This window comes from Leptodactylus fuscus, chromosome 11 (genome assembly GCF_031893055.1).
Source record: "Leptodactylus fuscus isolate aLepFus1 chromosome 11, aLepFus1.hap2, whole genome shotgun sequence".
NCBI lineage: Eukaryota > Metazoa > Chordata > Amphibia > Anura > Leptodactylidae > Leptodactylus > Leptodactylus fuscus.
In genome coordinates, this window is record NC_134275.1 from 45,837,416 (window position 1) to 45,849,751 (window position 12,336).

The 12,336-nt window shown below is 41.5% G+C and overlaps 2 protein-coding genes across 2 annotated transcripts; both read left to right on the forward strand.

The window, feature by feature from the left end:
- The first annotated feature begins 2,805 nt into the window (after nt 1-2,805).
- Nucleotides 2,806-3,744, forward strand: LOC142184708 (olfactory receptor 10C1-like). The gene has a single exon (XM_075259758.1). It carries the CDS (start codon nt 2,806-2,808, stop codon nt 3,742-3,744), a length of 939 nt encoding a protein of 312 aa, XP_075115859.1.
- A 6,753-nt stretch (nt 3,745-10,497) lies between these two features.
- Nucleotides 10,498-11,436, forward strand: LOC142184709 (olfactory receptor 10C1-like). The gene has a single exon (XM_075259760.1). The coding sequence runs from the start codon at nt 10,498-10,500 to the stop codon at nt 11,434-11,436; it is 939 nt and encodes a 312-aa protein (XP_075115861.1).
- Nucleotides 11,437-12,336: the final 900 nt, after the last annotated feature.

Below are 12,336 nucleotides of genomic sequence, written 5' to 3' on the forward strand. Positions count from 1 at the left end.
GCTACGTCTCATTGTTGCTCTCTGCTCATCGTCTGCCTCAGCAGCTTGTCCTGCTCCTCCGCTCTGCATAGACTCCATCTGATCAATGTGATATAATTACTAAGTTTCTTATTTTCACCTTGAATATTACTTTATTATACAGTCCTATGAAAAAGTTTGGGCACCCCTATTAATCTTAATCATTTTTAGTTCTAAATATTTTGGTGTTTATAACAGCCATTTCAGTTTGATATATCTAATAACTGATGGACACAGTAATATTTCAGGATTGAAATGAGGTTTATTGTACTAACAGAAAATGTGCAATATGCATTAAACCAAAATTTGACCGGTGCAAAAGTATGGGCACCTCAACAGAAAAGTGACATTAATATTTAGTAGATCCTCCTTTTGCAAAGATAACAGCCTCTAGTCGCTTCCTGTAGCTTTTAATCAGTTCCTGGATCCTGGATAAAGGTATTTTGGACAAACAATTCAAGTTCAGTTAAGTTAGATGGTCGCCGAGCATGGACAGCCCGCTTCAAATCATCCCACAGATGTTCAATGATATTCAGGTCTGGGGACTGGGATGGCCATTCCAGAACATTGTAATTGTTCCTCTGCATGAATGCCTGAGGATTTGGAGCGGTGTTTTGGATCATTGTCTTGCTGAAATATCCATCCCCGGCGTAACTTCAACTTCGTCACTGATTCTTGAACATTATTCTCAAGAATCTGCTGATACTGAGTGGAATCCATGCAACTCTCAACTTTAACAAGATTCCCGATGCCGGCATTGGCCACACAGCCCCAAAGCATGATGGAACCTCCACCAAATTTTACAGTGGGTAGCATGTGTTTTTCTTGGAATGCTGTTTCTTTTTGGACGCCATGCATAACGCCTTTTTTTATAACCAAACAACTCAATTTTTGTTTCCAAAATGAAGCTGCCTTGTCCAAATGTGCTTTTTCATACCTCAGGCAACTCTATTTGTGGCGTACGTGCAGAAACGGCTTCTTTCTCATCACTCTCCCATACAGCTTCTATTTGTGCAAAGTGCGCTGTATAGTTGACCGATGCACAGTGACACCATCTGCAGCAAGATGATGCTGCAGCTCTTTGGAGGTGGTCTGTGGATTGTCCTTGACTGTTCTCACCATTCTTCTTCTCTGCCTTTCTGATATTTTTCTTGGCCTGCCACTTCTGGGCTTAACAAGAACTGTCCCTGTGGTCTTCCATTTCCTTACTATGTTCCTCACAGTGGAAACTGACAGGTTAAATCTCTGAGACAACGTTTTGTATCCTTCCCCTGAACAACTATGTTGAACAATCTTTGTTTTCAGATCATTTGAGAGTTGTTTTGAGTAGCCCATGATGCCACTCTTCAGAGGAGATTCAAATAGGAGATCAACTTGCAATTGGCCACCTTAAATACCTTTTCTTATGATTGGATACATCTGGCTATGAAGTTCAAAGCTCACTGAGGTTACAAAACCAATTTTGTGCTTCAGTAAGTCAGTAAAAAGTAGTTAGGGGAATTCAAATCAATAAAATGATAAGGGTGCCCATACTTTTGCACCGGTCAAATTTTGGTTTAATGCATATTGCACATTTTCTGTTAGTACAATAAACCTCATTTCAATCCTGAAATATTACTGTGTCCATCAGTTATTAGATATATCAAACTGAAATGGCTGTTGCAAACACCAAAATATTTAGAACAAAAAATGATTAAGATTAATAGGGGTGCCCAAACTTTTTCATAGGACTGTACTCTTCTGCTCTGGTGCCAGCAGACACAATAAGTCAGCATAAGGAATTGTGCCTAGAGAAAGCAGGCTGTGCCATGCAGGAGCAGGGAGTACAGAGGGAGCAGAAACAGGAGACACAGGCAGTGTGGCACCTGGAGCAGGGGAAAAGTCCCGGCCAGAACACACCACTTTCTTTATACATACAGTTACAGGGTCCAGTGCAGTGGAGTTACGTGAGTGACTCCGATTGGAGACACATCAACTGTCAGTGACTGGGTAGAATAGATTATTATTTTTATTTATTTTTAGAGCACCATTAATTCCATTAATATTATATTAATCCCATGTGCTGTACATTATTTAATTAATCCCATTGTGCTTTACATTGTTATATTAATCCCACAGTACACAAAATACACAAAACAAATACTAACAGTGACCAACTGGCTCAGCAGGATGTGGGGAAAGGGAATAGAGACAGCAGGTTAGGGTCGCATCTGTTCCAATGGTGGTGCGGTGGTAGTATTATTATTGTAGACCTTTCTGAATAGGTGAGTCTTCAAAGTCTTTCTGAAGCTTGTGAAGGACACGTTTATGTGTTGTGGTAGTGAGTCCCAAAGAATGAGGGATGCATGAGAGAAGTCTTGTGTGAAGAGCAGATAAGAGCAAAGCGGAGTATGAATTCTTGAGAGGATCAGAGGTTTTGTGTGGGCTCATTGGCTTTGTCTTCATGACCAACATTAAACTACTGAAGAACATGAAACAAGCGGTCAATGACAGATATATGTCATCACAATTGTCATTGGCTGATATAACTGGTTACTTTTAGTCTTTGAAAGTAGGTCAATGGCCTAATTTCAACGAGTATGATTATTGCTGCCATTTTTTGTTAGGTTTTCATGGACATCACAATACTCTCAATAACATTTTGACAAGATCAAGAAGTTCACCAAACTATCTTTGACTTGATCAGTTCTGTCCATGTGCTAGATATTATGTATGAACTGATGGATCTCAGTCTATGATGATGTTATCTGTCTGGCAGGATCAAGTTGGTTTCTGAAGGTTACTGTGATGATGAACCAGACATCTGTCACCTACTTTATCATCCTCGGTTTCTCAGCCTTCACAGATGTCTGTCTCCCTATTTTCTTCTTCTTCCTCTTTGTATACTTGGCCACCCTGATTGGTAATGGAGCTGTCACCTACATTGTATATTCAGATCCTGCCCTGCATTCTCCCATGTACTTCTTCTTGTGTAACTTGTCCATCTTGGAGATTTGTTACTCATCTGTCACCATGCCAAAAAATCTCATAAATCTCTTATCAAAAGACAAAAGAATCTCATTTAATGGTTGCGCTGTTCAGATGTTCTTCTTCTTAGGACTGGGAATGTCTGAATGTCTTCTTCTGGCTGTCATGGCCTTTGACCGTTTCACCGCCATTTGTAGACCTCTTTATTACAATTTGGTTATGAGCGCTAAGAACTGTTGTCGTCTTTCTGCTTTTTCATGGTTGTTGGGTACTCTTCTGGGCATGGGACAGACCATATTTATCTTCAGTTTGCCCTACTGTGGACCAAACGTCATTGACCACTTTTTTTGTGACATACCTCCAGTTCTGAAACTGGCCTGCTCAGATACATACCTGAATGAGATTTCTATCTTCAGCGTATCCGTGGTAGTCCTTCTCACACCTTTCCTTCTCATTCTAGGGTCCTACACCCAAATCATCTCAACTCTACTGAAGATGACCTCTGTAGAAAACCGCAGTAAAGCGTATTCCACTTTTGTATCTCACCTGATTTCCGTAACTCTTTTCTATGGCACTACATCCTTCATGTACCTTCGGCCTCGATCCAAGTATTCCTCAGAGATTGACCATTTTCTGGCTCTCTTCTACAGTGTGGTGACTCCTATGCTAAATCCTTTGATCTATACTTTACGTAACAAAGAAGTAAAAAAGTCATTTTTGAAAATTTTGAGACGACATAAAATTTTTTGTAAAAATTAAAACCTTATTAACATCATCAAACATCAATGACCTCCACAGGGTTCTCAATAGGACTCCTCTGACCCAGGCAATAAAATCTTACATGAAACGGACTATGACAGAACCAGTAACTAATTTAGCGCTAGCCTTGATTATTAGATTTCTCATACCTTGATGGGTTCATACGCTGAGTTCTTGTGAAACTCTCTTGGAGTACTCTTTCCAAATTATGAAATAAATTTATTATATTGTAACATCCTCGACAGCTACAACTCACATTACAGCCATTGAATAGCTATAGATAGCTGGCATAAATATATCCAGACAGAGTATCATAAAATCACATATATGGCTCATATCTCACAAACTTTTCATAAGCTCCTTTGCCTTCATGATCTAAGATTTGTGGAGAGTAGACAACCCCATGGTAAGAGGCTACACATTCTATTCCCACTCCCATAAAACACATACTCACATAGATTATTTCTCTGGCAACATCTTGTTTTCACGCTTGCGCACATTGGCAGACATACAGTCCTATGAAAAAGTTTGGGCACCCCTATTAATCTTAATCATTTTTTGTTCTAAATATTTTGGTGTTTGCAACAGCCATTTCAGTTTGATATATCTAATAACTGATGGACACAGTAATATTTCAGGATTGAAATGAGGTTTATTGTACTAACAGAAAATGTGCAATATGCATTAAACCAAAATTTGACCGGTGCAAAAGTATGGGCACCCTTATCATTTTATTGATTCGAATTCCCCTAACTACTTTTTACTGACTTACTGAAGCACAAAATTGGTTTTGTAACCTCAGTGAGCTTTGAACTTCATAGCCAGATGTATCCAATCATAAGAAAAGGTATTTAAGGTGGCCAATTGCAAGTTGATCTCCTATTTGAATCTCCTCTGAAGAGTGGCATCATGGGCTACTCAAAACAACTCTCAAATGATCTGAAAACAAAGATTGTTCAACATAGTTGTTCAGGGGAAGGATACAAAACGTTGTCTCAGAGATTTAACCCATCAGTTTCCACTGTGAGGAACATAGTAAGGAAATGGAAGACCACAGGGACAGTTCTTGTTAAGCCCAGAAGTGGCAGGCCAAGAAAAATATCAGAAAGGCAGAGAAGAAGAATGGTGAGAACAGTCAAGGACAATCCACAGACCACCTCCAAAGAGCTGCAGCATCATCTTGCTGCAGATGGTGTCACTGTGCATCGGTCAACTATACAGCGCACTTTGCACAAATAGATGCTGTATGGGAGAGTGATGAGAAAGAAGCCGTTTCTGCACGTATGCCACAAATAGAGTTGCCTGAGGTATGAAAAAGCACATTTGGACAAGGCAGCTTCATTTTGGAAACAAAAATTGAGTTGTTTGGTTATAAAAAAAGGCGTTATGCATGGCGTCCAAAAAGAAACAGCATTCCAAGAAAAACACATGCTACCCACTGTAAAATTTGGTGGAGGTTCCATCATGCTTTGGGGCTGTGTGGCCAATGCCGGCATCGGGAATCTTGTTAAAGTTGAGAGTCGCATGGATTCCACTCAGTATCAGCAGATTCTTGAGAATAATGTTCAAGAATCAGTGACGAAGTTGAAGTTACGCCGGGGATGGATATTTCAGCAAGACAATGATCCAAAACACCGCTCCAAATCCTCAGGCATTCATGCAGAGGAACAATTACAATGTTCTGGAATGGCCATCCCAGTCCCCAGACCTGAATATCATTGAACATCTGTGGGATGATTTGAAGCGGGCTGTCCATGCTCGGCGACCATCTAACTTAACTGAACTTGAATTGTTTGTCCAAAATACCTTTATCCAGGATCCAGGAACTGATTAAAAGCTACAGGAAGCGACTAGAGGCTGTTATCTTTGCAAAAGGAGGATCTACTAAATATTAATGTCACTTTTCTGTTGAGGTGCCCATACTTTTGCACCGGTCAAATTTTGGTTTAATGCATATTGCACATTTTCTGTTAGTACAATAAACCTCATTTCAATCCTGAAATATTACTGTGTCCATCAGTTATTAGATATATCAAACTGAAATGGCTGTTATAAACACCAAAATATTTAGAACTAAAAATGATTAAGATTAATAGGGGTGCCCAAACTTTTTCATAGGACTGTAGGCTCTATCACAAATGTAGATGTAACTCTACAGACTCCCATGTAACGTCCTTGCCATTGGAGATTAAATGTCTCCTCATTGACCCCCTCACTCAAAAGAAAAAATAGCTACGCCAAACCCTTATTCATTATTTTCAGGAAAAGTCACCTACTTCTTCTTGTGCAACTTATCCATCTTGGAGACAGTCTACAATAGCTTCATCTTGTATGAATCAGATATCTGGTGGTCTGGTCCTAGTACTACACAGTGCATGGAGGTGGAAGAAGATTCTGCCATGTATAGAGGCCGTACATCGGTACTGCACTTTAGCTCCTCTTGGCATTAATAGCTCCAGTAATGACACCCATCCACTATACAGTATACAGCATTTTCCTGCTTATGGCTCTCTCCACTGTATAGCACAGTCACTGGACCCAAAAAGAGATGATGCCGTCCGCTCCCACCACTCAGATATTTATGGCTTATCCTATAAAAAAAATTTTTAAAACCTTGAAAACCCCCTTAAAGTATTTTAATTCCTAATTGTAAAACAAATTCAATACATTATTGCAACATCCTTATTAGCTGCAATTTACAAAATGGCCATTGGGTGGCCACAGATAGATACAGACTTCATAGACACAGATTTCATAAACACAAAGTTTAAAAATCCCCCCAAAATTATCTCTTAGTAAAAATATTATATTTACAGTATTTGAGAAATTAGGTGAAAATATAATAAGTAATCCTTAGGGGATATGTGTAATTGTGGCTACCTATTAGGTGTTATACTCTAGAGGTAGATCTACAATAACCCCAACAGGAATCCCACATCTAGAAAAACCAGAGAGCCCTGATAGCACAGAATTATCCTGAAGGTAAGTGACTCACAGTGTTCACAGCAGCCTCTATTATCATATCTGTATAAGTCCTCCAATAACACTACCGTCACATCACCACCATCTGAACAATCTCTCCCCTCACCTTCTGTCTCTATCTCTTCCCTCATAGGGAGTGTTCACACTACCATCAGTCAGAGCTGCCGATAGGCCAGTGCTACTGCTACTGGCATCAGGGGCCCGGCCAAATTGAAAAATGGGGGGGGGCCCGGTTTTGGCCCGCCACCGTGTGCTGGCGCCCGCAGCAGTCATTGTATGTCCGATTTCAACTCAGATCCAGAGGATGCAGATCTCAGTTGAAGACATACGCGGCTACAGCAAAGAGCTGTCACAGCTCAGCTCCATGCTTTGCCGCTGCGTCTACACTAGTTGCAGTGTAGACACGATGTGATGACATCACATCGCATCTACAACTGTGTGCCAGTGAGAGAGAGAGGCGCGCAGTGAGCGGCGAGGGAACGTGGAGAAGGTAAGTGTAATGTGTACACTGATGGGGAGACATTAATCTGGGAGCAGAGATGGAGGGACATGAATCTGGGGGCAGAGATGGAGAGAACATGAATCTGGGGGCAGAGATGTGAGGACATGAATCTGGGGGCAGAGATGGAGTGGACATGAATCTGGATGCAGAGATGGAGGGGACATGAATCTGGGGGCAGAGATGAAGGGGACATGAATCTGGGGGCAGAGATGGAGGGGACATGAATCTGGGGGTAGAGATGGAGAGAACATGAATCTGGGGGCAGAGATGGAGGAGACATGAATCTGGAGACAGAGATGGAGGGGACATGAATCTGGGGGCAGAGATGGGGGACATGAATCTGGAGACAGAGATGGAGGGGACATGAAACTAGGGGCAGAGATGGAGGGGGGGACATGAATCTGGGGGCAGAGATGGAGGGGGAGACATGAAACTGGGGGCAGATGAAGGGTGTATATGAAGCTGTAGGAGGATTATACTGTGTGCCGGCACATGAAAAATTAATGAGAATGGGCGGAGTCAACATAAAAGTGGGCGGGGCTAAACTTACCGCAGCGCGCAGAGCGCACCGCACATTTTGTCCCTCTTTCACTTCTTCAAAAGTTGGGAGGTATGGGTACAGGGGGCAATAGAAAGATGTTAGAAGGTGGATGGGGGGGATTGTTGGGGCATCGGGTGTGCGGCACTGAGGAGAGGGAACTGGGGCAATAATATATAATATATAAGCTTTTAGCTGGAGAACTACAAAGCACACAATACCTCCAAAGGTATGTGTGCTTTGTATTAATAATGATGTAGGCTGCTATGCTACTAGCATAGCAGCCTGTTTGGGGGTGGGACTTTCAGTTTAAAGGAGTGTTCACATTGCGTTTTTGCCCTCCCTTGCTGGGACACGTTGGTAACCAGTCACAATCAGCTACCCACTTATCCCTGCACGGAGAACTGCAGGCCCCCCCTTTTTTTTAATGGCCAGTTCTTCATGCAGGGATAAGTTGACAGCTGATTCTGACTGGTTACCAACGTATCCCGGCAAGGGAGGCCAAAAACGCAATGTGAATAAGCCCTGAGGATTTATTAGGAGGCTCTTATAAATGGTGTTGGCTCTCTATAGGGGCTTTCACACGTAGCAGATTTTACCTGCAAATAGAATCTGATTAAGCCTTGTAATGCTGCTAAATAAAGGTACATTTAATACATAATTGGTATGTCGCAAAATAAAGTAGTTTTAAAATGGGGGGGGGGGCAGACACTTAGGCTGTATGGGGCCCCAAAATTCCTGATGACGGCCCTGCTGACAGTCTGCTATAAACAGGAGAACATTGGTAGGGTCATCTCCTACCCATTCATTTGTTTGGGATGCTTATCATTAATAGGATTATTTGGCAGACAAGTCCTGATTCCTGCATGAGGACTTGCCGCTGGTTTAGTGGTCTTAGGATAGGCCATAAAAATCTGGGGGGGACAATAGCTGCATCTTGTATTAATCAGATATCCGGTGGTCTGGTCCTAGTACTACACAGTGCATGGAGGTAGAAGAAGATTCTGCCATGTATAGAGGCCGTACATCGGTACTGCACTTTAGCTCCTCTTGGCGTCAATAGCTCCAGTAATGACACCCATCCACTATACAGTATACAGCATTTCCTGCTTATGGCTCTCTCCACTGTATAGCACAGTGACTAAACACAAAAAGAGATGATGCCGTCCGCTCCCACCTCTTAGATATTTATGGCTTATCTTAAAAAAAATAAAAAAAATAAAAACAAAATCCTTGAAAACCCCTTTAAGTATTTTAATTCCAAATTGTGAAACAAATTCAGTACATTATTGCAACATCCTCATTGGCTGTCATTGGTTGTCAATATATTTACAGTATTTGGTAAATTAGTTGAAAATGTAATAATAAGTAATCCTTAAGGGGTATGTGTAATTGTGGCTACCTATTATGTGTTATACTCTAGAGGTAGAGCTACAATATCCCCAACAGGAATCCAGCATCTAGAAAAACCAGAGAGCCCTGATAGCACAGAATTATCCTGAAGGTAAGTGACTGTCTGTATAATGTGTGTTCACAGCGGTCTCTTTTATCATATCTGTATAAGTCCTATAATGTATCAGAGGTGTAACATGAAGTTCTAGGACCCACCACCTACCATAGGCCATTTACAACATGGATATCTTCCTCTGTGGTAGGGTATATTTAGCCCAATTCAGACATAAGCCCTGGCTATTACTTCTACCTCTACCCCTTACTGGTTATACATTTGTTATTAATTTAAACAGAAGATATACAAAAACACTGCATTATCTGTCTGCTCTGCTCCTTTCTCCACTTATTCCCCTCTAATCTAGACACAGTTTGCAGTTCATTTAGAGCTATGGAGAGAGTTAGATGGAGCAGGAGGACAAGTGCTGAGGCAGAGGGCACCAGTGGTGGCAGTGAGGTTTTTATCAGCACAGTCCTGGGTTATCAGCTGAAATATTATCCAGTTCTGTTGAGAGATAAAACACTCACTAGACGTTGCATATACATCTCATTGTTGCTTTCGGCTCACTGACTGCCTCAGCAGCTTGTCCTCCTCCTCCGCTCTGTATAGATTCCATCTGATTAAAGGGATATAATATATTACTGAGTTTCCTACTTTCACCTGGAATATTAATTTACCTTATAGACCTTATAGAGATTCTATGGAGGGATCTAAACCAGCCATTGACAACTATAATCAGCACGTAGCTCTCATTGCCTGGCTTGGAAGTGGTCTGGAAATTTACATATAGTCATGGAAATGAGATTAGATTAGATTGGCTTTGTTTTAGTGACCAAGATTAACCAGACCATATGATCTAAACATCAAACCAAATAATCTAAAGCAGTCAATGTAAATCATTACAGCTGTCACTGGCTTAGATTTAGATCTTGACTTTTAGTCATCGAAAGTTGGCCAATGACCTAGTTTCAATGAGTAAGATTATTGCTGCCAGGTTCAGCAATTTGCCTATAATTAATCTCAAAATTTTGGGATTTGCTGGAATCTGACATTTTTGGGAAATTTGGACTGAATATGATTAATTCCATATCGATTAGGTTTATCGATATCGATAGGTTTTCTTGGACATCACAATACTATCCAATAGCATTTTGACCAGATTAAGAAGTTCACCAAACTATGTTTGACCTGATCAATTCTATCCATGCGCTAGATGTTCTGTATGAGTTGAAGGGTTTTATCTAAGATGATGTTATCTGTCTGGCAGGATCAATGTTGCTGATGATGAATCAGACCACTGTCACCTACTTTATCATCCTCGGCTTCTCAGCCTTCACAGATGTCTGTCTCCCTATTTTCTTATTCTTCCTCTTTGTATACTTGGCCACTTTCATCAGTAACGCATCTGTTGCCTACATTGTATATTCAGATCCTGCCCTGCACTCTCCTATGTACTTCTTCTTGTGTAACTTGTCCATCTTGGAAATTTGCTACTCATCAGTCACCATGCCAAAAAATCTCATAAATCTCCTATCGAAAGACAAGAGAATCTCATTTAATGGTTGCGCTGTTCAGATGTTCTTCTTAGGATTGGGAACCACTGAATGTCTTCTTCTGGCCATCATGGCCTTTGACCGTTTCACCGCCATTTGTAGACCTCTTTATTATAGTTTGATTATGAGTGCTCAGATTTGTTGTCGTCTTGCTGTTTTTTCGTGGTTTTCTGGGCTTTTACTTTCCATGGGACAGACCATACTTATCTTCAGTTTGCCCTACTGTGGACCTAATGTTATTGACCACTTTTTTTGTGACATACCTCCAGTTTTAAAACTGGCCTGCTCAGATACATACCTGAATGAGATTTCTATCTTCAGCGTATCTGTGGTCATCCTTCTCACACCTTTCCTTCTCATTCTAGGCTCCTACACCCAAATCCTCTCAACACTACTGAAGATGACCTCTGTGGAAAACCGTAGTAAAGCGTACTCTATTTGTGTGTCTCACTTGATTTCCGTAACTCTGTTCTATGGCACAGGTTGTTTTATGTACCTTCGGCCTCGATCCAGATATTCTTCCCGGATTGACCATTTCCTGGCTCTCTTCTACAGTGTGGTGACTCCATTGCTAAACCCTCTTATCTACAGTTTAAGGAATCAAGAAGTAAAAATGTCATTTTTAAAAATTTTAGACATCAAATTTTTTGTAAAAAATAAAACCTAATCATGATATCCACGGGGTTCTTGATAGGACTCCTCTGTCCCAGACCAGTCACAGTACCAGTAACTAATTCTATTTCTGTAACTACACATAGATAAATGGCAGAGTAAGTGGTAAGTGACAGGACTTCAGAATATACCAGGTATAATGTTGATTCTGGTTATTAACCCTTTATCACTGCAGCCATTTGTTGCTTTTGCATTTTCCTTTATATTTTACCTTATGAGTAGAGATGAGCGAACACTAAAATGTTCGAGGTTCGAAATTCGATTCGAACAGCCGCTCACTGTTCGAGTGTTCGAATGGGTTTCGAACCCCATTCTAGTCTATGGGGAACATAAACTCGTTAAGGGGGAAACCCAAATTCGTGTCTGTAGGGTCACCAAGTCCACTATGACACCCCAGGAAATGATACCAACACCCTGGAATGACACTGGGACAGCAGGGGAAGCATGTCTGGGGGCATAAAAGTCACTTTATTTCATGGAAATCCCTGTCAGTTTGCGATTTTCGCAAGCTAACTTTTCCCCATAGAAATGCATTGGCCAGTGCTGATTGGCCAGAGTACGGAACTCGACCAATCAGCGCTGGCTCTGCTGGAGGAGGCGGAGTCTAAGATCGCTCCACACCAGTCTCCATTCAGGTCCGACCTTAAACTCCACCTCCTCCGGCAGAGCCAGCGCTGATTGGCCGAAGGCTGGCCAATGCATTCCTATGCGAATGCAGAGACTTAGCAGTGCTGAGTCAGTTTTGCTCAACTACACATCTGATGCACACTTGGCACTGCTACATCAGATGTAGCAATCTGATGTAGCAGAGCCGAGGGTGCACTAGAACCCCTGTGCAAACTCAGTTCACGCTAATAGAATGCATTGGCCAGCGCTGATTGGCCAATGCATTCTA